Below are 24,515 nucleotides of genomic sequence, written 5' to 3' on the forward strand. Positions count from 1 at the left end.
CGTGCTGTACACAGTTAGAACGTACGCGCTGAAAGGGGGTTTGGTGATGAAAATAGGGCTTTCATTTTGCGTATAAACTGTAAAACGGGACCATTTGTTGCAACATGTTCCTCCTCACATTCTGTCACCGAGGATAACAATGTGTGTGTTTCTTCCGTGTGGTTTTGGCAAGTAAGAAACGCATATATCTGGCCCCCCTGCTGCGAGCCTCTGTGAGACGCTGTTGAGGCTCCGCTCCCGACCGTCAAGATCTCAACATTCAAACCTTTTGCGCTATTTTCGGTGCGGCTGAGTGGAATCGTTCTCGTTTGAGCTGACGTGAGATGAAAAAAAACACAACAACATTAACCTCAGGAGATTTCATCAATACAGAACCAAAACAAGTCGAATGTGATCTTGATGCGATAAAAACAATAAAATACGCCCAACTTTAAATTGCGTCTCGTCGGCTGCTTGGAGAGCAATTTTCCATGTTTTATGAACCTACTTGATTTTTTCCCCCACCATAAGTCTTGTAGACCATCACACTACTGAACGTTTTTATTTTTTAATTGGATCAATAGAGGGGAGTCAAGTTAAAAAAAAGTTTTACAAAGTAAATATTAAAGACAGAGAAGTCAGAACTACTTTATTTAACCCTCTTAAATGTTCTGTCTGGGCCCCCACAGCTGTTAAACAAAAAAAGGGAATCAAATTGTTAGTCGGAGATTCAAGACAGTGGCGGGCTCAGGATGTTTGAGGGCCAGGGGCCCCAGTTGTATGAGGTGGGTCACCCGAGAGGGCACTTTACCAGGCTGTGTTGACCACAGGTGCATCCAAGGGGGCACTTTCACTATTTTTTTTTCAGACATGGGGCACCAGTGACTTCACCTCATCTCGTCACCACCACATGGAGCAGCTGAATGACATAAGTCACCCAGCAGCCCCCCCCTCACACCCACCTACACCACCTCTCCGTCCAGACAGCCGCCCGGAGCTCCATCCAGCCGGCGGCTGCCTGCCTGGGATGCCAGTCAGTAGCGATCGGTTTCTGTTTTTGGAACAGCTCATTCACTTACAGTTACAGCAGCAGCAGCAACAGCTCCTCCGCAGACTGTATGTGGCCTCCCAGCACGGAGCCCGAGGCCCCGGAGCTGCGCCCGGATCCATCACACCATCATGTCTAAGAATAGCAGCTCTCAGGCTCGTAAATGCGCAGCGCTCCGTGCGTAATGGAGCTATTACAGCTCAGTCCTGCCTCTGAATAACCGGGAAATCCAAAGTGGTAGTATCAGTTTATCAACAGATCTAATATTAGTGGGTTTGTACCACAGTAAGGAATGAGCTTTCCCAGCAGCACAGAGACGTTTGCGCCTCTGGTGTGATTTCACTCTTGAGATGTTTGCGTCTTTATTTTCCTCCTCAGAGATCATTACTGTACAGACCTTCAATTATAATTTAATCAAGTTAAGAGACAACTTTTTTTTATTCAATATGGAACCAAAAACAGCCACATCAATTAAGACTTTTAACTCATTTCTCGTGTTGCGGCTCACAAATGTCACATCTGTCAGGCTTTCCCTCACTTTCTCCGCTTCAGAGTGAAGTCCATCCATGTTTCTGTGCTGCTCTAAACTCTGCGACCCAGATCCCCGAACATCAAAGCGAGCAGTAACCTACTAAACTCATTTTTGTCGATCAGATCGAGGTTATAACGAGAAATCGTGACGCGTCAGTAATAAAGTGACTGCTGATTGGCTGCACCGCCCAGCGGAGGACGGCTCCACAGTTGACTCACCTTGATAAGTTGCAGCTGCATCATCGGAACCCCCTCCAACCCCGTCCCTCCCTCCCTCCCTCCCCACCCCGGTGCGGAAATAAGCGTCCACTGATGCGTCCGCTGGGTGTCGGGTTTTACGCATGGCGTCCGCCAAACGGGACGGGGCCCCGCGGACAGCCACCACCCAGCATCCTACTATTTAGAGGTGGGAATGCTCCGACACCCAGCCCCCGCATGCACACCTGCTCCTCTCCGTCTGTCCGTGTCTGACAGACCCGGTCCTCCTCCTCCACCACCACCACTGACACCACCACCACCTCCTCCTCTACTCTGGAGCTCCTCGGTTCTTGCGTCCACACTTTCACCGGTTCTGGATTTGTACTTTGGGTCTCTTCTCTCCCTCCCGGTGGATTTAATCTCCTCTTTTATTCACAGATAACTTTTTTTTTTTTTTTTTTTTGGTGCCCTGTTATCGATGGCGGAGGGAGTGCGCCCCGAGGACTACTGCGACGAGCCGGTGGAGGACGAGTTTGGAGAGATCATCAAGTGTCGATCCGGTAGGACATCAAAGCGTCCCTAGTGTGTGTGTGTGTGTGTGTGTGTGTGTGTGTGTGACACCTGTGCGCGCTGCCGAGGCGAGGATGCTCCCTGACAACAACTTTAAAATCATCAAACAAACTTTTTTTTTCTTTTTCCCCACAAGTGTCACAGCTGCAAAAATGAAACTCTGCAATCTGATTTATGTGATTTTGATTGTGTGTTTTCTGAGCATAAACACCTGGTAAAAGTGGCTCCATGTGACTGCTGATTGGTTTTTTGGATGTGATAATGAAGGAGGTGTAAAAGTGAAGTTCATAATTTCAGGGCGCTGCTGTGTCTCTGCGTGTGTCACCCCCGCTTTGTTTTATCATTTGAGATCCCACATCTGTGTGGTGTTAAAGGTGCTACACGCAGGCTGCTTTTAGCCTCCGTCAGACGTGCAGAAATGTGGAGTAATGCTCTGTGAGAAATGTGTCTGCGCTTCGGCCACTTTGCACCCTCTGTACATCATGACGCCGGCACCGGTGTGGGAATTGGGAACTCCATTTCCCATGAGCTCTCCTCTTCCTCGTGTGGAGAGGATGTTGACACTGCTGGGGCATTATCGGAGCTAAAAACAGCACATGCCAGCTGGTGACCTTGTCCGCAGTGTATTTCTCGACTTGTTGCTCATCGGGGAGAGCGCGGTGAGGTGTGTGCGCAGTTATAGATGCACAATATGTCGACTATGAGCAATTACAGCAACTTCATGTCACTTTTTTTCTCGTAAAATATGATGGTACAGTGTCCTTTAATAGAGTGAATGGTGTCTCCCCCATCAGTTCCTACATAATGTGGCTTTAAGATGAAACGCCAGAATTTGATCGCCTTTTTCTGTAATAATATAGGAAGTGAGGCACAAAATCAATAAGATTCAACTTGAACTATTAAAAAAAGGAATACAAATCTTTGTCTAATCCCTAAATTAAATAGATAATCGACACTGAGGGGCGAGCTTCAAATTGAAAGATGCGGTATTACACTACCAAAAAGTTGGTGGACTTTAAAGACGGATTCAAAGAAAGGGTGGGTCAGTACTGAAGCAGCACAGGCCGAGATATCCGGACTCTTGCGCATGCTGAGCCGCGCCGAAACCAAAACACTGGATACTACGTTTCCCATGATGCATTTTAATAGCGTCTTTTTGCCAGACCCTCTCCCTGGACTGTGGCGTGTTCGCTGTCGTCGCGTCAAGTCGGCGATTTGTGAATAGAAGTTTCCTCCACGGCCTGTGCTTCTATGTATTTCTGCATCCCAGTGTGGTGGAGTATTTACACCATTCAACTTAATCAAAGTTATTGTTTTACACATGCATAATAAGTTCTACAACGTCACGTCCTTATTGCGATGAATTGTAGGGGATTCAATCAGTTGAGTTGTTGTTGCAGAGAGCTGACATTTTGATGCAGCCGTTTTCTGTTAAAATGCTACATGTGCGTTCTCCTGAGATGACCCCGATGACTGGTATCCTCAGCAAAATGTACTTACCATTTCAAAAAGTTAACATACTAGCAAGTAATGCGTTAAAACCCCCCCTTGTGACAGATCTGTTATAATATCTGACATTATGAGGTTGTTGATACTCATCCACCAATGTGTAGTTACTGTTGTAGCTAAATGCCGGGGTGTAAAAAGTACATTATTTACCTCTGAAATGCAGGGTTGTATTAATGGAGCATGAAATGGGAATACGTAAGAGGACATACATCTGAGGCCCAGTCACCAGGAGCAGCGTGAAACCCACAAGAACCTGATTCTCCAGGCCGCCGCTCCCTGCGACGCGATGATCCTGTATTTTATATATGTCTCGTGTTCCCTTCTGTGCCACGCTGGTACGTTAGGATCACACAGAACTCCCCTCATCAACAAGTTGTAGAACTAAATCAGGACCGAATTGTTCCTGAGCTAACTGGCCAAACTCCACTCGTGTGACCCCAACACTGAGCCCCCCTCTCGCAGCTCGGTGGGGATGATTTTTCAGAGGCCCGCCGAGGTTTGATATCCTCTTATAGCGCTTGTAAATACTGGATGACCCGGAATGGACCGACGCTGACTGACGGAGACGGACAGGTGGACGGCAGAGTCAAGCTCTTTGGACCTCGGGACGTGAAGCTCCTCTCGTCTCTCTGTCCGAACACCTCGTTTTCTCTGCTGACCTGCCCGCTTTAAAGAAGCTTCGGCAAATAAATAAAGCCTTGTTTCCCCCCCCCCTCTCTCTCTCTCACACACACACTTTCTCTGCATGTCTCTCGCCCTCTCCCCCCCCCCGCGGTACAGCTGGTGGGTCATCTCATGCTGGAAATAGCGGTCAGCTGGCCTGACGGACGGCTGGTGCGTGGTGTCAGATTGCCTGCTTCGGGAGGTTGCCATGCTCCCCACCTGCCTTCTCTTTCTTTTCCTTTACTCCCTCTCTCCTCTTCCACTGCTTTCATTTCCCCCCCCACACCTTCTCTCTGTTTTTCCAGCCTCTCCCTTTATCTCTCTAAAAACTCTCCTTTTGCTCCCAAAACATCAGCCTCTTTTCTCTCTCCCCGATCTATTCTCAGTACATCTGTCATTCCCTTGTCTTTTCAAGTTCCTCCGCTCCTCTCGTGTTTTTACCACCCAAGTTGTTTCCCGGCTGTACGACCGGACTGTCAGTCAGGAGCTAAATCCAGCTGTCTGACTCTGTGTGGCAGACCCCACTCAGCATATTTTACATGCCATGTTCTGTGTGGTATAATGTGTCTGTGTGTCCTGCAGTCCGGATTAAAGTATTAAAGTATGTCTGAAATGGAGACACACCGACAGCGCTGTTGAAACATGTTCTTTAATAATGCATTTCTCAAAATACATCAAACCTGATGCACATTTTTTCCAATAAGATGAAATATGAATGAGAAACCACTGAAATAATAATGTTGAAAACATCTTTAAATATTATTCATTGATAATTTATCACACAAACGTTGTTATCCGCTTCATTAAGATTATGTGGGCGTGGTTTGATCAGATTTTATTTAAAACAGAGCCTGACTTCCATCAAATCCGGTTTGAAATGTTGCTGAATCCTGATTGGAGCAGAAAACCTTTTTCCTGGATGAGCCCTCCCACCTAAAACCAGCAAGAAAAACCCAGATCAAACAGATAAAAGGCCGAAATATCGCTGTGAATGAACCAAAACTGCAAAACAATGTCACGAACGCAAAGGATCCTGCTAACAAGCGTTAAGAAGCTAATCGAGGAAAAGTGTTTTCTGGTATTTTAATAACAAATGTGTGCACGTGTTTTCCCGTGCACTGTCGGCACCAGATCCACTGAAGAAGCGCCGACAGTGTTCGGGTCACGACCCGGTGTGGCACGTCCTCACTCTGCTCCGCACCTGCTGTTTACAGGAAACAGCTGTTCTCGCAACGCAAACACGACACGACAAACGACAACTTATATTTCTGAAAGAATGTTGAAAATATATTTTAAAGAATGTCATCATATATCGTAAATGTTTTTTTTTTTTAAATAAAATGTTGGGACATGTACTGTGTTGCGTACTTTTGCATTGATAGACAGATAAAGACAGTTTTTCCTTGGTCCTGCATTTTTATATATGAAAGCAACACAGAGGTATGCAGCTGACGACATGTCGCCCACCTGATTTATCCCTGCTGCAGGCTGTGTGTGAGTCTGTGTGTGTGTGGAGCTGCGTTCTGTTTTAGATTGCTTTTAAAATGGCCGAATTTATCAACATTGACAACCTTTTATTGTGTGTGGGAGATGGGCTGTGTGTGTGTGTGTGTGTGTGTGTGTCTGTGTGTGTGTATTCTTGCGTGAGCAGATCTCTTGACTCTAATCCCGATTGGAGCAGACAGGCCGGTAGACTCGGGCGTTACCGTGGACACCTGCACCCTGAGGACCCCTGTGTGATATGCAAAACAGCGGGCACACCTAGGAAAAAGCAGGGTTCCCCCCGAGGGCCTGAGGTCAGGATAGAAACACAACAGATCTCTTGTTTACCTCGCTTCTTTTGACTTGACGTCACATCTCTCCACTTCGGTTCTCTTCACCTCACTTCAACTCACCTAACCCTCAATATCGCTTCAATTTCCTTCATTGGGACTTGAAATCACTTTACTTCATCTCACCTCTGTTCTTTTTTTACCTCACTTCACTTGTCTTTACTTCACGTCTCACCTAAATTCTCTTAACTTCTAATCTTTAAGATCGATATCACTTCAATTCATATCCTCTCTTCCTTTAACTCCGCTTTGCTTTTTATTTCTCCCCATTTTTCCCCCAACTTTGTTCTCTCGTCTTTGCGTCCCTTCATTCCGCTGCACTTTTCCTCTTTCGACGTCACTTCACCTCACTTCTCTCTCTGATTCCTATGACATAACTTCTTGTCATCTCGCTTCGTTTCGTTCAACTTCTCTTTTTTCACCGTCTTCGATTGACATCACATACTTCCTTTCCATTTAACTTCCCCTCTTTTTAAATGACATCACTTCCCTTGTCTTCACTTGGCTTGTTCTTTTCTCTCTTGACTTCTCTCCCGTTGTCGTGACATCACTCTTCATCACGTCGCGTCTCTTTGATCGACGCGTCATTTATTCTCGTTTAACTTCGCCTCGCCTCGCTTCGCTTCATTCCTCGTTTCCTCTTCCCCGCGCCTCTTCATCTCGCTGCGCTTCTCTCCTCCTCACCTCTTTTCAACTTGTCTTTGCTTCTTTCCCCCTCTTTCCTTCACTTTCTCTTTTTGTCTCGTCCTTTCGCTTCACCTCTGCGCTCCTCTCCTCTTTTGATTCCTCTCTTGCTGTTGATCCGTCTCTTCCTGCCCCGGCGCCGCCCTCTGCCCTCTTTCCAGGCCGATCCTCCTCTTTCAAGTGATTATCTCTCTCACTCTTTTCCTCCGCCACATACACTCTTCATCTTGCTCCCCAGTTTATCCCTCAAGTCATCCACAGCGGTGTGTTTTTTTTTTTTAGCTTTCATTGATTATCTTCTGATGTAGACTCTTCGATTATTTTGTTGTTTTCTCCCCCTTCTTCCTACGGAGAACCCCCGCCCCATGAAGCCAGGACTGTTAAAGAGCTCGCACACCAACTCTAAATATACTCTGCATGCAGACTCACACAAGGCCATCAATAAATACTCAGTGATTTAAGTTGTCCCTCAGCGCTGTTTTAGGATCAGACGCGCTGTCTTTTAAACCTTAACCTCATCTGTCAGCTGCGCGGGAGGAGTAACTGATCTGAGTACAGCCGCGGCGTCGGGGGACACTTTAGCGCGACAAGCTCCCTGTTTTTCAGTTAATGTCAGCCTTCAGGTCGCATTTACAAAACAGCCATTTTGCATTTAGGACGGGGAGAGAAGGCTAAGGACGCGTTTTAATAATGAACCGGCCGTTATTTTTATCCTCGTGTTTGCTTATCTTCAGCAACCAAGGACAAAATAAATCAGTGCAGGCCCGACGAAGCAAATCGTTAAATAAAAGAGACACAGAGCTAACTAGCCAAAAAGTTCGATAGATAAGTTCTCAAACAGCAAAATGTAACCTGTAAAGTAAAAAAAGTGAACATATAAGAACAGAGTAACAGCTGTACCTCTCGTGTCCAATCAGTCTCAGTGAAATGAAGAAAAAGAAACGACGCTTCGACACATTTTTTAAAGCTTGACTGAGAAGCGCCATCCGGGTAATGACATTTTGAGGGCGGCAGAATGCTGGATGTGATGTCAACAGGCCTCACAGGGACGAAAATACAGCAGAACGTGGAGCAAACGCTGGAAAAAATGTTGTACGGTAAATAATTTCCAAGAGAATAACATTATTATTTCAATTAAATAATTTTTTTTTTAAAGATAAACATGTTGAAACTTAATAAATTGCCAACAAAAACACGAGTGCAAATTGTTTTTGTCTGCTTTAAAGTAGCCATAGCCACAAACATTAGCATGTAGCTAACTTACATACGATGTGCAATAACACCAACACGGTGTTCATCTGGTGTTGCGATATTTTGTAGGATTAAAGGACTAAAGCGACATAATTAATTCGCTGTGTCTGTTTTATATTGTAGTTTGTTTTCTCTTATCGGTGCACCAACTTTTACGTCATTTTATTAAGATTATTTAAAGTTTTACGCTCTGGCTTTATAAGACACAATTTGACCAAAGAAACAGGTGGATGGTAAACCAGCTATTGAAGCATATGATGGCACAGTCCAGCCAAAGATGAGTCTGCAGCTCCAAGCCTCCTGGTGCCCTTGAACAAGTCACCAAACTCCAGTGGAACAACCGAAGAAGGGCATGTACTGTATGAAAGCAGGCAGCAGGTATAAATATAAAAGCGAGGTCTTGTTTAAAGCAAGAACAGACTCATCAATCCTCCCGCTTGATGACACATTAATAAGCTCCAACAACTGTGAGTCAGTGGCTTTCACGCGATCAAGACAGTCGCGTCTGCAGACAGAAGATGGCAGCAGAGGCAGCCGCTGGCGCCGTCGGTGTCCTCAGAGGGACCGTGCGAGCTGCTGGCAATGAAGATGAATGTGTGGGAACAGATCCGCCTGTTCTTGGGAGATTTGAGTCTGGCTCTGTATGAGAGAGAGCCAGGTCGGGTTGACGCTTGGTGGTGAGAGAGCGAGAGAAAAACAAACAACACAACAAGAAGGATGGCGGAGGAGAAAGGCAGCTGTTGTTTTCTTCAGGGAGGAGGAGAAAAAAAAAAAAAAAGGGTCGGGCGGCGGAGTGAATGACTGAGTCGTGACGGATGCGAAGACACTCCGTCTCTCAGTCGGGGTGGAGTGGAGGGTTCAGCGTAGGATCCGACCCATATGAAGTTTCTGGGTCACTACAGACCAGGGGAGGAGGCTGTGTGGGGATGTTGTAATGAGTCTGGCAGTCGAGGATCCCAGAGGAACCCCCCCTCCCTGCTCAATCAGACACACACACACACACACACACACACACACACAAGTCCACGCACACAAAAAGCTCTTTCTGGGTTAGGAGGAGTCATGTCAGGGAAATCAGAATCAGGTTGCACCCCATTCTCATGGAAGTGGGCCAACGGCTCGCAGCGGGGGGGATCGATCAATCAGGCCAGGGGGAAGTGCCACGCTGGGCCGTAGTCAGCCACAAAAGGACGTTCTCCCTGCGCAGATTATCGCGTCTTTTTTGACTGATGCATCATCATCAGCGGCGCTCTCTGACAGTTGACGCGGGGGTCATCAGGGGAGAAACTGTCCAACGTGACTTTTGCGTGATTAGTCGCAGTCGGTGGGGTTTAGGTGATGGGTGGGAATCCTGAGTCGGAGGAGCAACCTTTTCCCGCTTGCACTGGGCTCGGGATCAGAATCCTCCCTGAGTTTTGGATTAGTCTGGTTTTTCAACTCGTCAGAGCGTGGATTAATAGTTTGGGTTAACTTTTAAACTCACAGTAAAAGTGACGGGGCTCCGAACAAAGAGGACGATCGCAGGAGTAAAAAAAGATCTGAAGAGAGGCGAGTTGGGAAAGGGTGAGCGGTGTTGGCTCTCGAACTCAAGGAGATCATCAAGAATCATTACCATCATTTGACCGAATTGGATCAATAGTCCTGAAGCGATCATTTAGCTTGATGTGCACCCACATGATGGGGCGATAACAGCTCCACTTTGATCCTCTCTGCAGCGTCAGTATCTGACACACTGTGCATGTGTGTTTGTGAGCTCGTGCACTGTACTTCTATCTTTGAGTTTCAGACCTCTGATTGAAGACATTTTGGGCGATCCTCTCTTCGGGACGGACCTTCAAAGGGCTGTCGAAGGGGTGGTGCCCCGGTGGCCCGAGGCGCAGAGCGGTTCAAGACCTTTATTGCTTGTCCATGTTTACCTTTCCTCTCCCTTCATTTCCTGCCCTCTCACTACGGTTGACAATCCAATAAAAGGCCTCAAATGTGCCAAAAAGATTTTTTGAAAAGAGGCTGTTTGAGAGGTAAGACTGAAGAGGCTCTATCCAAACTGGACGATGAATGCAGTCTGACAGTCTCTCCTTGAAGATCTTCATGGTGTTGCACCCTTTTGTTCTGTTAGGTTCTGCACATAAAAAAGGATAAAAACACTTGTGTGAAGGATAAAAAAAGAGCGCTTCTGGGTCATTTTGATGGAAGAACTACTGAAGCATGTCCTACATAATGGGTAGTGGTTCAGGGTTAAAGGGCAAACGTCAAGAAAGAGTGCCAGGCTTTAAATCGTTGTTCCTAGAGGCCAAACTGTGTCATGTTACGCACTGTGGCCCCAAAAGAATTTTTCCCGTAAGCTTACATAGTGACAGAACGTCTGTTGAAGAGTAGATACGTTTTTTTCAGGTGTCACCGCCCCTGCAAAATGTCAAAATCCAATTTGAGCAATTTGGTCCGATAGCATTTGGAAAGTCTAAAAGAGCCACGGGATGAAATCATTTTGTCCTCGCTCAAGTTAGCCTGGCACTAAACTAGCAATTTAGCCGGTTAGCGCGGTCGGCGGAAGTCTCGGCGCTTTGAATATGTAAGCCGTACACTGCTGGATATTTTTTGAGGATAATGTCGGGGCAATTTCCTGCAGTGTTTGTGGCATTAAAGAAGGACATTTTTGACAGGATGTCGGTGCATCACCAGCTGTTTTTTTGGTGGGTGTTTTGCATTAGACCTCCAACTGTGTTTGTGGCAACCAAAACTGACATTAAAGCCAGAAAATGCTCTTTAAGGAACCTCAACTGGGTGTTTATGTGCCTCAACCTAACAAGAACATAAGCACAGCTTTGTCACAAAATAATATAGAAAATTGAACCTAATGAAATGTAAAGATTCAACATATCCGTGGTGATTGGGTTGTATATGAAGAAGCGCACACAAGATGTTTTAAGATTTTAGACTGGCATATCAGCATTCAACATATACAAATACACAAATGCGACATGCAAATGGAAATAAAAGCCGTCTCTGGGCAAATACTGTGTGCAATGAAAGATTCTTCATCTGCTCTTTTACAGCCATCCACCACAGAAAGACCTCATAATAAGACACCCCGCCTTATAGATTATGCACTTCTGCCCGTGTTCCCTGCGTGGAAATAACAGGTAAAGTTGAATAAATGATATGAACTGGAGGGAGATGGGAAAGATGCTGAAAAGAGAGACTAGTTTAATTTAAAAGAGGGATATCACCTCCCCATCTGCGCTCCTGCCGCGTCTCCCTCCTCCGACCGCATCCTTCAACACTTGCCTTAAGACCCGCGGTGATTTCTCTCCAGGAATTCAAAATGCCCCGGCGTCTCCCGGCAGTATGTTAGGTGCGTCTTTGTGAGCGTGTGCAGAAAAAGAATGGCGCTTAAATAAGGCCTCTCTCCTCTCTTCTCAATGAATACTGCATTGGAAAGTGAGCCAGCCACAATTCAGTGGAAACCTCTCACACACCAGCAGCTGCCTCAGGGTCTCTGTGTTAGTCACTGTTTTAGAGGAGTATCCTCAGCTGTTACACTTGTCAAGTATTCTCTTATTCATATCTGACTGTCATATTCCCTTGACCGCCCCGCAGTTTAATCATGTGCTGCTTTGCTCAAGCGAGGCGTTTTTTTTTTTTCCTGTCAGACTGCCGCTTCTTTATTTCTGTCACGTCACGGAGCTGCACCGGAGCATGTAACTACTGTCACTGCTAAATATGTAATGTTTTTATCTGCTGATCTCTGACAGCACCCGCTGAAGCTCCCTAATATGCTTTCTGTGCCGCAGCTGTGACCTTATTGCAAATAAAACTTGATCTCAAACGGAACCGAACAGACAGGCTCGTGCAGCAGTTGTGGGCATCAGCTAAGCTAATGACTCAATCCTGCGAAAAACAGCGTCTCTTTATGAAAAGGAGGCGTTCAGCAAATTGGAACAAGCAAATTCTGACAAGTTTGTGCAGTGAGAGAGAGTTTGGTGAATCTGACCTATAACTCTCTTGCGTTCCTTTGTTGATCAGTTAGTCAGCCAATAGTTTCAGCAATGCTGACGCGACACTCATCCATGCTTCACTGCTGTGATAGTGATTCACATTTTCAATCTTGAGTTAGAGAGAAGAACATCTCTCAGTGTCTCTGTTTATTGATGAGTTTTTTTCAGTTCTACTGATGTCAGCTAAATTAACTGAATCTGATTTAACCACACTGATTTCCACACTAATAAATGTTTAAGCATGTAATGTTCAGTTTCAACTAACATAAATGGGTTTTTCTTACAACCCAGTTGGTCTTAGCACATCGTAAAACATCCATAAACACGTACCGCCAGGTGCTAACATGTTCCTGGAGAAAGAATTGGAAACTATAACTGTTATAATATTTTAACAAATTCTATTAAAATGCTTTACAGTTCTTTGGCGTTTCTTTTATCGAGGATTACTTTTGTGTCATGATACTTTTGTGGCAGGTTGCTTTCTTCCATCTCAAACAGCAGACGAACACAGTTGGCGTCAGGTGTTGGTGGTAGAGTACAGACTGTTGTATCTTTAAACAGAACAGATTCATTACATGTGAAGAGACGAAGCAAAACAAAATGCTGAAAGAGGCTAAAACGCCCCCCCCCCCGGACGCAAGAGAAACTGGACCTTTCACGTTGACATTGTCATTAAATGGACTGTCAATAAAATGGTATATAAGCAGCTCTCCCTGTGCTCAAGCACGACTCACTGCGAAGTCTGCACAGGAAACACTTCTGTGTTTGTTTTTTCGCAGCCAGGTGAGCACTGTGACGTCAGTGCATTCGCGAGGAGTGTATGTGCATGCCTAAGTGTGTGTGTGTCAGCTTAGCGACAGTTCTCTCTGTATGTGCTCTCACAGCTCAGCAGGTTATGGATCCACAGTTGCCTCCGATTCAGTTTCAGCCAAGCACTTTTTAATCTGGCCTTTGCTCTCCCCAGTATTTGCGCTCCTCCTCTCTTGTTTGTTCTCTTGCTGTCTCCATCTCTCTCCCTCTCCTTTTCTCCCCTGTATTCTCTCCTCTCGTATTGCTTTGCCGTCTCTCCATTGTTCTTGATTTTCATTTTCTGTTTCGCTGTTTCATTCTGCGCTGTCGTCTCTGACACACACAAAGCACACAAAGGCACACTCCCGGCCTCTCGACTCTCTTCTGTTCCGCGCGCCTTTTCTTCCTGCCTCTTTTTCTTTTTATGAGACCAATGTCAGCAATGGTCTTTTCATTTTTTTTTTTTTTGCTCCCTGAAATGGTGTCACAAGGTTGTTGAGAGGAAAGATGGGGATGGGAGAGATGATTTAGAAAAGCACAGATGAAGGGGGGAAAAAAGAAAAACGTCAGAGAATTTGAGACAGATGGCCAGAGGGCAGATAGGGACACTTAGGTTGAAAGGTTGAATGGCTGATACGATGGAGGGACAGATGAAGGGACGGGAAGGTGTAAAAAAAAAAAAAAAAAATAGAAAAAAAGAATGCAAGGAGGTTGGAGGTTGGGGAGGGCGAGTCGCAGGAGGATTTCAGATGAAGCATATACTGAGGAGATGGAGTGGAGTGGGTTGAAAGAGCATATTTCTGCTAAAGCTGCTTGGATGGAGAGGTTCAGAGGTGTAGAGCCGGAGAAACAGGAGGCTTTGAGGAGGAAAACAGTACCAGGTGCAGGAACAGGGTAGTAAGACAGAACAAAGAATATTACGGCAGTTTTGAAGGTCTGGAGGACAGTGCACCCTCGGAGCTTGCGGGAACGGAGAGATTTTGTATTTTGAAGGTCGTGCTTCTTAAAAATGAGATCCGGTGAGGGTCTGCGGGGTGTTCGGTGTGTCTTCGAGCTGGTTAGCAAGCAGTCTGACTCGCCAGATGTAGACCACTGTGAGAAGCATCCCACTGGCCAAATACTTTTTCCTCTTTCTCTGTTCTGCTCCCTCTGTGTCGCCACTTTCAAAGCCTCTAAGCGCAACAGCTGCCGATGCCCCCGCTAACATGCTACATACTCAAAGGGACGGAAATCTTTGTCAGCACACTGAAGATTGGGCAGGAGAGCAAGGTGTCCCGGCTTCAGAAAATAATGGATATAAAGAGTAGCTATTGCTGTTTGTTACAAAGCAATGACCTGAGAGGACCTGGCTGTATTTCAGCTTACAACTGGCCAGAGGAAACATCAGTGACAGTCGACAGCTAGTAAACTATTAATAATGCTAACACATACAGATATGTAGCTTTTCTGTAAGCAGTGAGAGGGTTTAGGGTCTAGGTTTTCAGCTCTAAAGCTGCTTGATTATGTTTAGGCACTGAAACTAATTGGTTAGGTTTCGGCTCCAAAGCTACCTGGTTAGGTTTCGGCTCTAAAGCTACTTGGTTAGGTTTCGGCTCCAAAGCTACCTGGTTAGGTTTCGGCTCTAAAGCTACTTGGTTAGGTTTCGGCTCCAAAGCTACCTGGTTAGGTTAGGGCTCTAAAGCTACCTGGTTAGGTTTCGGCTCCAAAGCTACCTGGTTAGGTTAGGGCTCTAAAGCTACCTGGTTAGGTTTCAGCTCCAAAGCTACCTGGTTAGGTTTCGGCTCCAAAGCTACCTGGTTAGGTTTCGGCTCCAAAGCTACCTGGTTAGGTTAGGGCTCTAAAGCTACCTGGTTAGGTTTCGGCTCCAAAGCTACCTGGTTAGGTTTCGGCTCTAAAGCCACCTGGTTAGGTTTCGGCTCTAAAGCTACCTGGTTAGGTTTCGGCTCTAAAGCTACCTGGTTAGGTTTCGGCTCCAAAGCTACCTGGTTAGGTTAGGGCTCTAAAGCTACCTGGTTAGGTTTCGGCTCTAAAGCTACCTGGTTAGGTTTTGGCTCTAAAGCTACTTGGTTAGGTTTCGGCTCCAAAGCTACCTGGTTAGGTTTCGGTTCTAAAGCTACTTGGTTAGGTTTCGGCTCCAAAGCTACCTGGTTAGGTTTCGGCTCTAAAGCCACCTGGTTAGGTTTCGGCTCCAAAGCTACCTGGTTAGGTTTCGGCTCTAAAGCTACCTGGTTAGGTTTCGGCTCTAAAGCCACCTGGTTAGGTTTCGGTTCTAAAGCTACCTGGTTAGGTTTCGGCTCTAAAGCTACCTGGTTAGGTTTCGGCTCTAAAGCCACCTGGTTAGGTTTCGGTTCTAAAACTACTTGGTTAGGTTTTGGCTCCAAAGCTACTTGGTTAGGTTAAGGCTCTAAAACTACTTGGTTAGGTTTCGGCTCTTAAGCTCCTTTTTTAGGTTTAGGCTCTAAATGTACTTGGTTAGCTTTCGGCTCCAACTGCCCCCTGACACAGACTTCTCTTGCTCATTATACTACTACACTTCAAGAATTGAGGCTGGAGGCGTACCTGTGCCGTCACACTGAGGAGCGTAGGGCAAGTGGTTAGGGTCAGGCTGCTGTATTTGATAAGCTGGGATTGAGAACAGGCTGGCAACTGCAACATGTCTAAACAACAACTCTGACAGAAAAGCAAAGTTAGAATAGAAATACAATTCCTGATGAATCATGATCGAAATGTCCCACAAGACACCTGATGTGTTAGTGCGGTAGTGAGAAACCCTATTAGAGGACTGAAGCGTTGGGTTTGATGTTTTATTCATCAGGATCATGAATGATCTTCTGCACGTGTTTGTGATTTTTTTATTTATTTTGTTTAACATTACTGTATCACAAACACAGCGCTGTGATGCATTTTCCATTTCACACCACTGATTCTGTGATTTTTGCAATTTAGCGCACAAAATCGACTTCTCACGTCGGGCCCCCTGCATGAGCTCTCAGTCATTCTGGTAATGCATCTCGCAACCGATGTTAAGCCCGTCCGCAACAGCCATTTGTTGCAACCATTCTTAAGGCTGGTGGAATATTTTATGATCACAGGAAAACAAAGTTGTTAATATCACATATTACCTATTATTACTATGCGGCACCCGAGAAAATGGAAACTGCAGGGATGAATTACACGCATGTCTTTTCCAGCCTCTCGCATCTGATTTGATTCGGCAGGAGTTTCATTAGCCTCGTGCGAAAATATTTAAGGTCGTCAGCGAGCCTTTGACTTTTATAAAACCAGCACTTCATTATTCTGATTGAAGAAATTTAATCAACCTGACCTTTTTTTCACCGGTGCTGCACACCAATTGTAAGTTCTTGCCAGACCCCTCGTGGAAAGTCCAGATCCTTGCAGGGTAAAATATGGCCTGAAGTGCAGAACAGTGCAGCTCGTGATAAGAGGGTTATTAGCAGGAATACAACTACTAACAGAACTGAGAGAATTGGAAATATATTTCAATATCTGAGATCAACAGGATTATCCTTTTTAAGTCAGGTAACCATAGCGAGGGAAAATGTTGCATAAATCACCTCTCAATAATGCTTTTGATGTTGTGATGTTTGATGTTTTATTAGACAGTGAAGGGAAATCAGGACCAGTGTGTCTAACTTTCTGAGTTTCATTAAGGGGCTGCAGGTGTCTCGGCGGATCAGAGGTGCAGCTGGACCTCCGGTTTCAACACCCCGCTTAATGCACCATGCCTCTCCTCTCCGCTGGGTCTCATTTCCTGTCACTCTCTAACTTTAATTACATTTGCTGCATTTAGTTGACGGAACCGCTGCGACTAATTAGCTTCGGCTCTATCATCACCATTACGAGCATCCTTTAATAAGGAGGACGGCGATCAAAGCCGCTGTGACGAGACGGCGGCCTTATGAACATGGTGGTCCGGGAAAATTCTTGTAAAGGAAATTTTTAAAAATGGGGATTTTTTTTTTTTGTTCAACTTCGGTGAACTTGACTGTCCACAGTGGGGACGGAGAGCAGGAGAATCCGCAGAGGAGGAAGCTATCTTGTGCTTATTCACCTCCACAGAGTAAAGGCTTGCAGTGAAGGCTTTTTCTGTACTTTGTGTATTTGACCGCACATTGAGACCATTTGGGTGGCTATATGAGAAGCTACATGATATATATGTTTGGACAAGGAACGTGTGGGACGAATGGATCTTTACCTTCAAGCAGACAAACTAGCAGAATTTGTGTTCCATGTGTGGTCAAAAGATTTTGCCGTCTTTTTACTTTCAGACAAAGTGAAGTTACTGTCGCAGTTTGGTTGGAATTAGGCAGCAGAAGTACTTGGTTAGGTTTAGGAAAAGAGCATGATTTGGTTTCAAATGATATGTTTGGTTTCACACTGAACACGAACAGTGAAGTGGACTGAAAATAAAAAAAAAGTCGTCAACACTATGCGACACTATGGGTGAATTACTGTTTTTTAAGTTTTGAGGCAGTCCCATATTCTCCCGTTAGCAACCGAATCAAGCTAATGAGCTAACAACTTTGCTCTCCGACCTTTATCAAGGATGCTAGCTTGGAGAGCTTTATTTTCCCCCTGCAAGAACAATTTTATCAAACAACATGGTGTATAATAGTGGAATAATGCTATTAGAGTAAACACAGTTAGAGAGACTCCAGCTAGCAAGTTGCCAGCTACAGCCCGCCACCAGCCGACCCTGTGAGTATCGTCTCCTCATCACCAGGAAAAAATATTTCGCAAAGATGCACCGATCACCCACAGCTCAACGCAGAAGAGATGAGGATTTTTACATTTTTAAATTGTCGTGGATGTTCTCCCCCTCTGTCGACGGACCGTTCCCTCTGGCAGCAACACCATCTGTGTGTGCCGAAAAAAAAACAAAAACCCGAAACCAAGTCAAATTTTAAATATCGAGGGATCCCTTTCTAAGTATCACAGAGACAAAAACAAGTGACAGGGCTGACACGCAGATGAAAGAGCGAGGGGCGAGAGACACAGGGAGAGAAGGTGGGAGGGCCGGGGAGGAGAGGGACAGGGCTCTGATTGCAGTTAATTGCTGTTCACATCCAGGGCGGGTCTAATCACTCTGAGGCTCTGTGCACGTGTGTGTCTTTGTGTGTGTGTCTGTGTGTGTCTCAGTGAGTGTGCAGACTATGCTAATTCCTCCCCAGCCTCTGGGTATAGCCCTGAGCTCAGCGGAGCGCCGGCCTGGTCGTGCTTTAGCCTTGGTTTATAATTAGCAAATAGATTATATTCCAGAAGCTCCGCTGCACCCTCCACGCCTCCGAATCAGACAGGGATCCTTTTTCAGCTTACACAAGACTGAGACGAGAGACGGGGAGCCAGGACCACAGATAACGCCGTATAAATAACTTTTCCTGCCTCTATTTAATTTTCACGTGCCCGTATGATATCTTTGTCCCCTCTACAACCTTTTCCTCTTCTCTCTGTCTTGTTGCTCAGGCGGAATCCGTTTTTACCGTGTTGAAGTCTGGAGCCGACACACAAGCACCTGCCCTGACACAGTTTACATTTTTAGATGAAAACGACAGAATGGGTTCAGTTTGATTTCAGATTTTATTGTCATAATGTACAAAATAAGTTCCGTTTTGAAGTCAGTTTATACTGACAACAGTTGGTTTCATCAGGGACTGATTTGTAGTTTATTTTTTCATAAAGTCTCTAAAATGCGAACGATATCCAACAAAGCAGGAAGTGACGTCTTTATATATCATCTTATGTCACACATCACTGTATTCCCCCTCCGTCTAAAACCCTGTGATTTAGCGCCTGTCTCTTTAAGGCCCCCCCCTGATTGGTCAGCTCACACACACCCGAGCCAGCACTGCTCACAACAAGAGCAGCTGTGCTAAATCAGTTCTAATGTATAAAACTTTGCTGCTAGCTGCTGGCATAAATTATGCAAACGTGTGACATGATGACACAGTGTGATGTCACAGAGTCACGGAATTAAAGGCGGGACCACTGACGAGGCGTTTTAGTAGCAGTGTTTTCTGTGGGAGACAGGAGGTTCTATTGGTGTGGACTTTGACCTTTTGAACTTTTTAACTTATATATGCACAAGAACATATTCAATACTGAAGGAAAGGGAAAAAACTAAAAAGCTTAATAGGTCTCCTTTAAAATCCAGTATTAATCAAGCCTTATTTTTTAGCAAGTGAGACAACAGGTGATGACACTTTCCTTCGCCTTTCGCAGAACCTTCGGATGGCTTTTTAATGGACCTTGACGGCATCTACTCACCTAAACCATAAACTAAACCAATGAAAATGAAACACTGCAGGGGAGAGATTTACTGTCGGCTTGTATTGTCACTGAAATGTCGTGAGGGCTGTTGCCATGTGGCACATTTCCAAAAACAAACCCAAAGCCCCCGGTCCCTTTTGGAGCCTGACTTACAGTTTAGAGAACGAAGCGTGGGAGTGATCGAACTTTATGACACCTTCCTCGCCTCCAAAACATTCACCATCTGCCGTCTTCTGTCAATTGATTTAAATAACATTTAAGAGCTGGATTAAACCGGAGGAGAGGAAGCTGAAAAGCCATCTTATTTGAGCAGAGGCAGCACTCCACATCAATCACCATTTCAAGCACCATTGTCAAAATCATCAAATGCAACAGTTAGGGAATGTTTTTTTTTTTTCTTTCTCCCTCACTGTTATTTATTCATCTCTGCAGGATAGTGTGAGCTTAATTAAAGACCGTACAATTCCAGCATTGTAGTTGTCTGCTCAGTTCGCTCCATTAGATTTAATTTGACCCGGGCAGGAGTGCAGATCAATCAGAATTGTGTCTTAATGAGCGAGTCTCACTTGGCTGGTCGGTTCTTCAGGCTGCAGGGCCTCGGAGTCTGTTAGTTGACTTGTTTACACGCCTTTAGCTAGAATTAAATTCACGAAGGGGCCCTGGATTTGATGCCACGGTGGCTCAAGCTGCTGTCAGCGTGAGTGGCTCTGTGTTAAACCTGGAGACAGGGGTGCGCAGGAGTGGGAGGAAAATGGAATTGATGCTCGACGTCTTTTCATCCAAAACATATGCAGGTGTTCTGAGGAAGTTTTGTGATGGAAATGATTGCCTTCAGCACCGAGCAACATGTGGTAAATACACACCATGTCGGCTGGAAACGAGGGATTAATTCCTGGGATCAAGTTGGTATCAATATTGCTTGAGCTGCCAGAAGCGCGGAAATTTGTCTCGGTGAATTTGCTGCTCAGACTGAATCACGCGAAGATTGAAAGGCACAAATGGAACATAGAGCGGGAACGATATCAGAGAGCACACTGGGGTCATTGAGAGAACACTTCATGATTTAGAATAATAATGTGTTGAAGCCAGCATTTCAGTTTAGCGGAGCATAAACTCTGTTGGAATGGGAAATAGCTTGCAAAGCTCTTTGAAAGAGTTATTTCAAAAAATATACATAAAAAACTATTTTTAAAAATGAAGTAAAACAAGAACAAATGTTTTGATAAATTAGCATTACAAGTGTTGGTAGGCGTTGTCACTACCCGATTTGAGTAGAGCATGCCCTAGTGCGTCCGCCATCTTGGACAAACCACATTCAAAATCACGGTAAAGATGGAAATTTGTTAAGAAGGTACAATATTCAGTCCAGCTCTGTTGCTGCCGTTAGCTAGTTAGCTCAATCAGACATGAAGCTATCGGTCGGGATCGGGAGCGTGGAAAGCTGGATGCTGGTGTTACTAGCTGGTTAGCATACTGAACATCCCAGCAACACAATACATAGACGTAGTAATGTCAGAACTGTTGTTTCTTCATATTCTGTTGATATTTCAGCTAATATTGTAACATACTGAACCTTTTTCAAGGTTTTGGTTTTTCAAGTTAGTGGTTTGTCCAAGATGGCCGCCTGTGCTACTCTGATTGGTCAGCCACTCACATCAAGTAGTGACAGACTTATTCATTAGGTGTTTCCCTCTGCTTGGAGTCTAGTCTATGCTATGCTAAGCTAAGCTAACTGTCTCCTGACTTTTGCTTTATAACCAAACTAGCATTGAATTTTTTTTTTGCCCACCTGCAGGCAGCCCAACAAGTTCTAATTAACACTCTATTTGCTCATAAAACACAACCTGCTAGCAACATTAGCATTCATTTGGAGTCATTTTGTGTCCACCTGGTGAATGGAAGTAAAATATTCACCCGACACTTCCTGAGGGAAATGTCTCTGTCTTTAGCTGCTAAATGCTCCACTATGTTCACCAGCTGGTCGCTAACGTTAACAGTCTGCTGTTTGGTGCTGAAGCAGGTTGGGATTTTCTTTTTGGGAACCAGCTTCCTGATGTGGTTTTAAAATGGTGCTTTTGAAAAGCTGTGACAGTTATTCAAAACAATCGTGTGAGTGTAATTCTCAAAATATCACACTGCTCCTTCTAATCCGTCGTCTTTCTTAAGCTTCATTATGAGCTCCCATTCAAACCATTTTCATTCTCCCCATGTTTTCCAGCATTGATAGACGTTCCCTCTCTGTTGTGTCCCTGATTAAAGCTAGCTGTAAGTCCCCCTGCTTAATCAACCAGGGTGGAAGACACATTTCAGAGGATAAAGTATTCCTTAATGTGACACAAGCTAAACAATTTAATTAGCCCTCTGGTTGTTTGAATCCATTGTATGCTTTTGTAACATCATTCAAAAGGTGCTCTGGGTGTTGTGTGTTTGATCAACAATAACAGTGGAGGAAGGGGAACCCTTAAAGTTTTGTCTTCTGGTGAAAGATAATCCCTGTTTGACAATAACGACTAATTTCCTGTCACAAAATGATGAGGAGCATAAAATTAAAACATGTATTTTTGAATTAACTCCCGTGACCTCTGGGTTTGGAAACTATTAACGCAGGCTTTTGTGGCTTTTATTAGAAGACATGTTGAATCGCATTAGCAGGACAGAGCTGAAGCTTTGTTGTCTGTGTCATTAAAGTGGTAATAGTCTGCCAAGTGTAACGTAAAACCTTGAAATTCGCTCTGAGATTTTTTGTAAGTGAATGGAGCAGTTTGACACAGTTGCTCTGTCAGCAATGATTTTTAATGTGAAAGGAAGTCTTAATTTACCCAGAATTCACGGGATATTAGTCATACTCAAGGATAGTCAAGACAGCTTTGTAAAAGGGATGAATTTAGACGTCTATCTGAAGTCTGACTATTAGTTTGAGCCTTGGGTTGACATCTTTTAATGAAAAACACTTTGGTTATGGTTAGGGGAAGAGCATGACCTTGTTGCATCTCCCCACTCATCCAGACTCCTTAAACATTCAATAAGTTCTTGCATAACGCTAATCTCCATTGTGTTTATGTCTACTTCCCCATGAGATCCTGTGAGAGGAATGATGCGTGAGCCCAGCTTCAGTCTGGAGTGCTGTAGCCACGCCCCCAGCACTGCACGGAGCTGAGTTTGCTGATTATTCTATAGATTTATTAATATCAAACTTGTCACTAGTCCAAGTTGCACCAAATTTGACACTGCATGTGCTTGGGTCCTCGGCAACAAACCTGCCAAGTGTGAATTAGACTGGATGAACGGTTCTTAAGATACGTGAACTACAGACAGACAGATGGACAATTTAATCATGCTTTAGTTTCTAGAAGCAGATTCTGGTGAGCATGCTAACCTCAGTAGATATCACTGCGCCACAGTACATGGACATCATAATGTCACAGCTTAGCTCAATTTAAATTTGCTACACCTTTAAATATCAGCTGATGTAAGGCTCCAACTAAAGAGTATTTCCATTGCCTTTTACTATATCAAGGTTTTTTATAGTTCAATATTGAAACATGTAGTCTATAAAATGTCAAATAATTGTAATGCTTCTTTTTACTCTACATTTACTGTCATAAATGACAAAGACAAGCGGCAGATCCTCACATTTAAGAAGCTGGAACCAGAAAATGTTTGAAACAATTTAATGCTGACATACCTAGTTCAAGTGTGAGTTCAGGTGTGACAAATAAAATGTCTTTTGAGATAAAGATTACAGTTGTTAGATGTAAACGCATCTGCTAGAAGTCTTTAAAGTATCTATAAGCAGACTTCGAGTGAGTGTAATTCACTGGATAGTCTTGAGTCGAGGTGCGTGCTTATTAAACTAATTAAATCACAGAAGGGGATTGCTGGTGGTGCGTTTCCCCCAATAATCATAATTCCAATTATCACATTGATACAGAGGAGTAAGTTAATGTTTTTTTCCGATGATCCCTCAGACACAGTGCTGAGGAAATTATTACTGTGCCGTTTGCTGACTTGAGGCTGTCGAATGAATTCCAGGCAGGTTAATTGCTTGCTCACCGAGGGAAGCTGGGCCAGCGTTTTTTGGAGTGAAAATGCTCTTAATAAGTAAACAAAAGCCACAATTGAATTACCCGCAGGATTATTTCACTCAGGGCAGGGTTATAAGAGTCTTTAATAAGTAAACAAACAGAACACACACTCGCGCGTTGTCTGACTCGGATAAATGGACTTTGAGTTTGTTTGGTTGATCAGCTTGGGAACGTTTCAGAGCTGACAGTGATCTGGACTCCCCCGGCTTGTTAGTTTAATCAAACACCAGCGTGGTTGATTACTGAAGTCTTGCACCGCTTCTACAGAAATACCTCCTTCTATTCCCTTCAGATGAACTCGCAGCAGGGCGACACACACGTGCAAACGCACACAGGATCAAAAACGCTCCAGTTGACTAACTGTTTATCATGCTGCCAAGAGTAAAGAGGTGGTAATTACAGCGTAGCAGTGTGCGAGTGTGTGTCGGGTTTTCTGCCTCTCTGTGCACACTTGAATGTGTGAGACTTTTTTATTTGATCCTGAGAAAGGGCTGCGTTTGAGTGGCATCTCATTTGACCAGATAGGAGGTTATATGCCCGCCCTAGAGCCTACAACTACCAAAGAGTGATTATTTATACCATATGGGGCAGGCTCAACAGCTTACAGACAAGCAAGCTGTTACGAAATGTTAGAAACTTGCCGATGAACCATCTTGGTGTTTCCTTAGTGCATCTGCGAAGGAAACACCATTTTTCTCTTTGTCTCAGCTGTTTTGCCACTTAAGCAGTTGATTTTGACTATTTTATTCTGCACAAAGTGAGTGCAAATAAGGAAATAAAGTACTATGATGAGTTCATGCTTCTGTTACTATCAAGCAGGGCGGTGTTGAGGTCATTATCGAACTCCAGCGGAGCAGATCGCTAAAGCCTTACATTTACAGTAATCCATCCTTTTATTTTCCAACTTCACGGTGAACTCACAGCAGGAACACACACATATGCAAACACACAGGATCGTACACAAGAGCGTAAAAAGACAAAGTGTTCCGGTTGACTTACTGTTTGTCATGCTGCCAGGAGGAAAAAGGGGGTAATTACAACATACCAGTGTGACTGTTTTTGCCTCTCTGTGAGCGTGTGTGCGCCTTCCTGT

General features: G+C 44.6%; 1 protein-coding gene across 4 annotated transcripts in view; it reads left to right on the forward strand.

Moving 5' to 3' along the window:
- The first annotated feature begins 2,047 nt into the window (after nucleotides 1-2,047).
- The window catches only part of dmd (dystrophin), a 303,308-nt gene continuing 280,840 nt past the window's right edge, over nucleotides 2,048-24,515 (forward strand). For all 4 annotated transcript variants that reach the window (XM_030409547.1, XM_030409548.1, XM_030409549.1 and 1 more), the window contains exon 1: nucleotides 2,048-2,316. In XM_030409547.1, coding sequence (XP_030265407.1) covers nucleotides 2,235-2,316 — 82 coding nt within the window. In that variant the 5' untranslated portion in view covers nucleotides 2,048-2,234. The remainder of the gene's footprint in view (nucleotides 2,317-24,515) is intronic.

Source organism: Sparus aurata, chromosome 24, assembly GCF_900880675.1.
Source record: "Sparus aurata chromosome 24, fSpaAur1.1, whole genome shotgun sequence".
Taxonomy (NCBI): domain Eukaryota; kingdom Metazoa; phylum Chordata; class Actinopteri; order Spariformes; family Sparidae; genus Sparus; species Sparus aurata.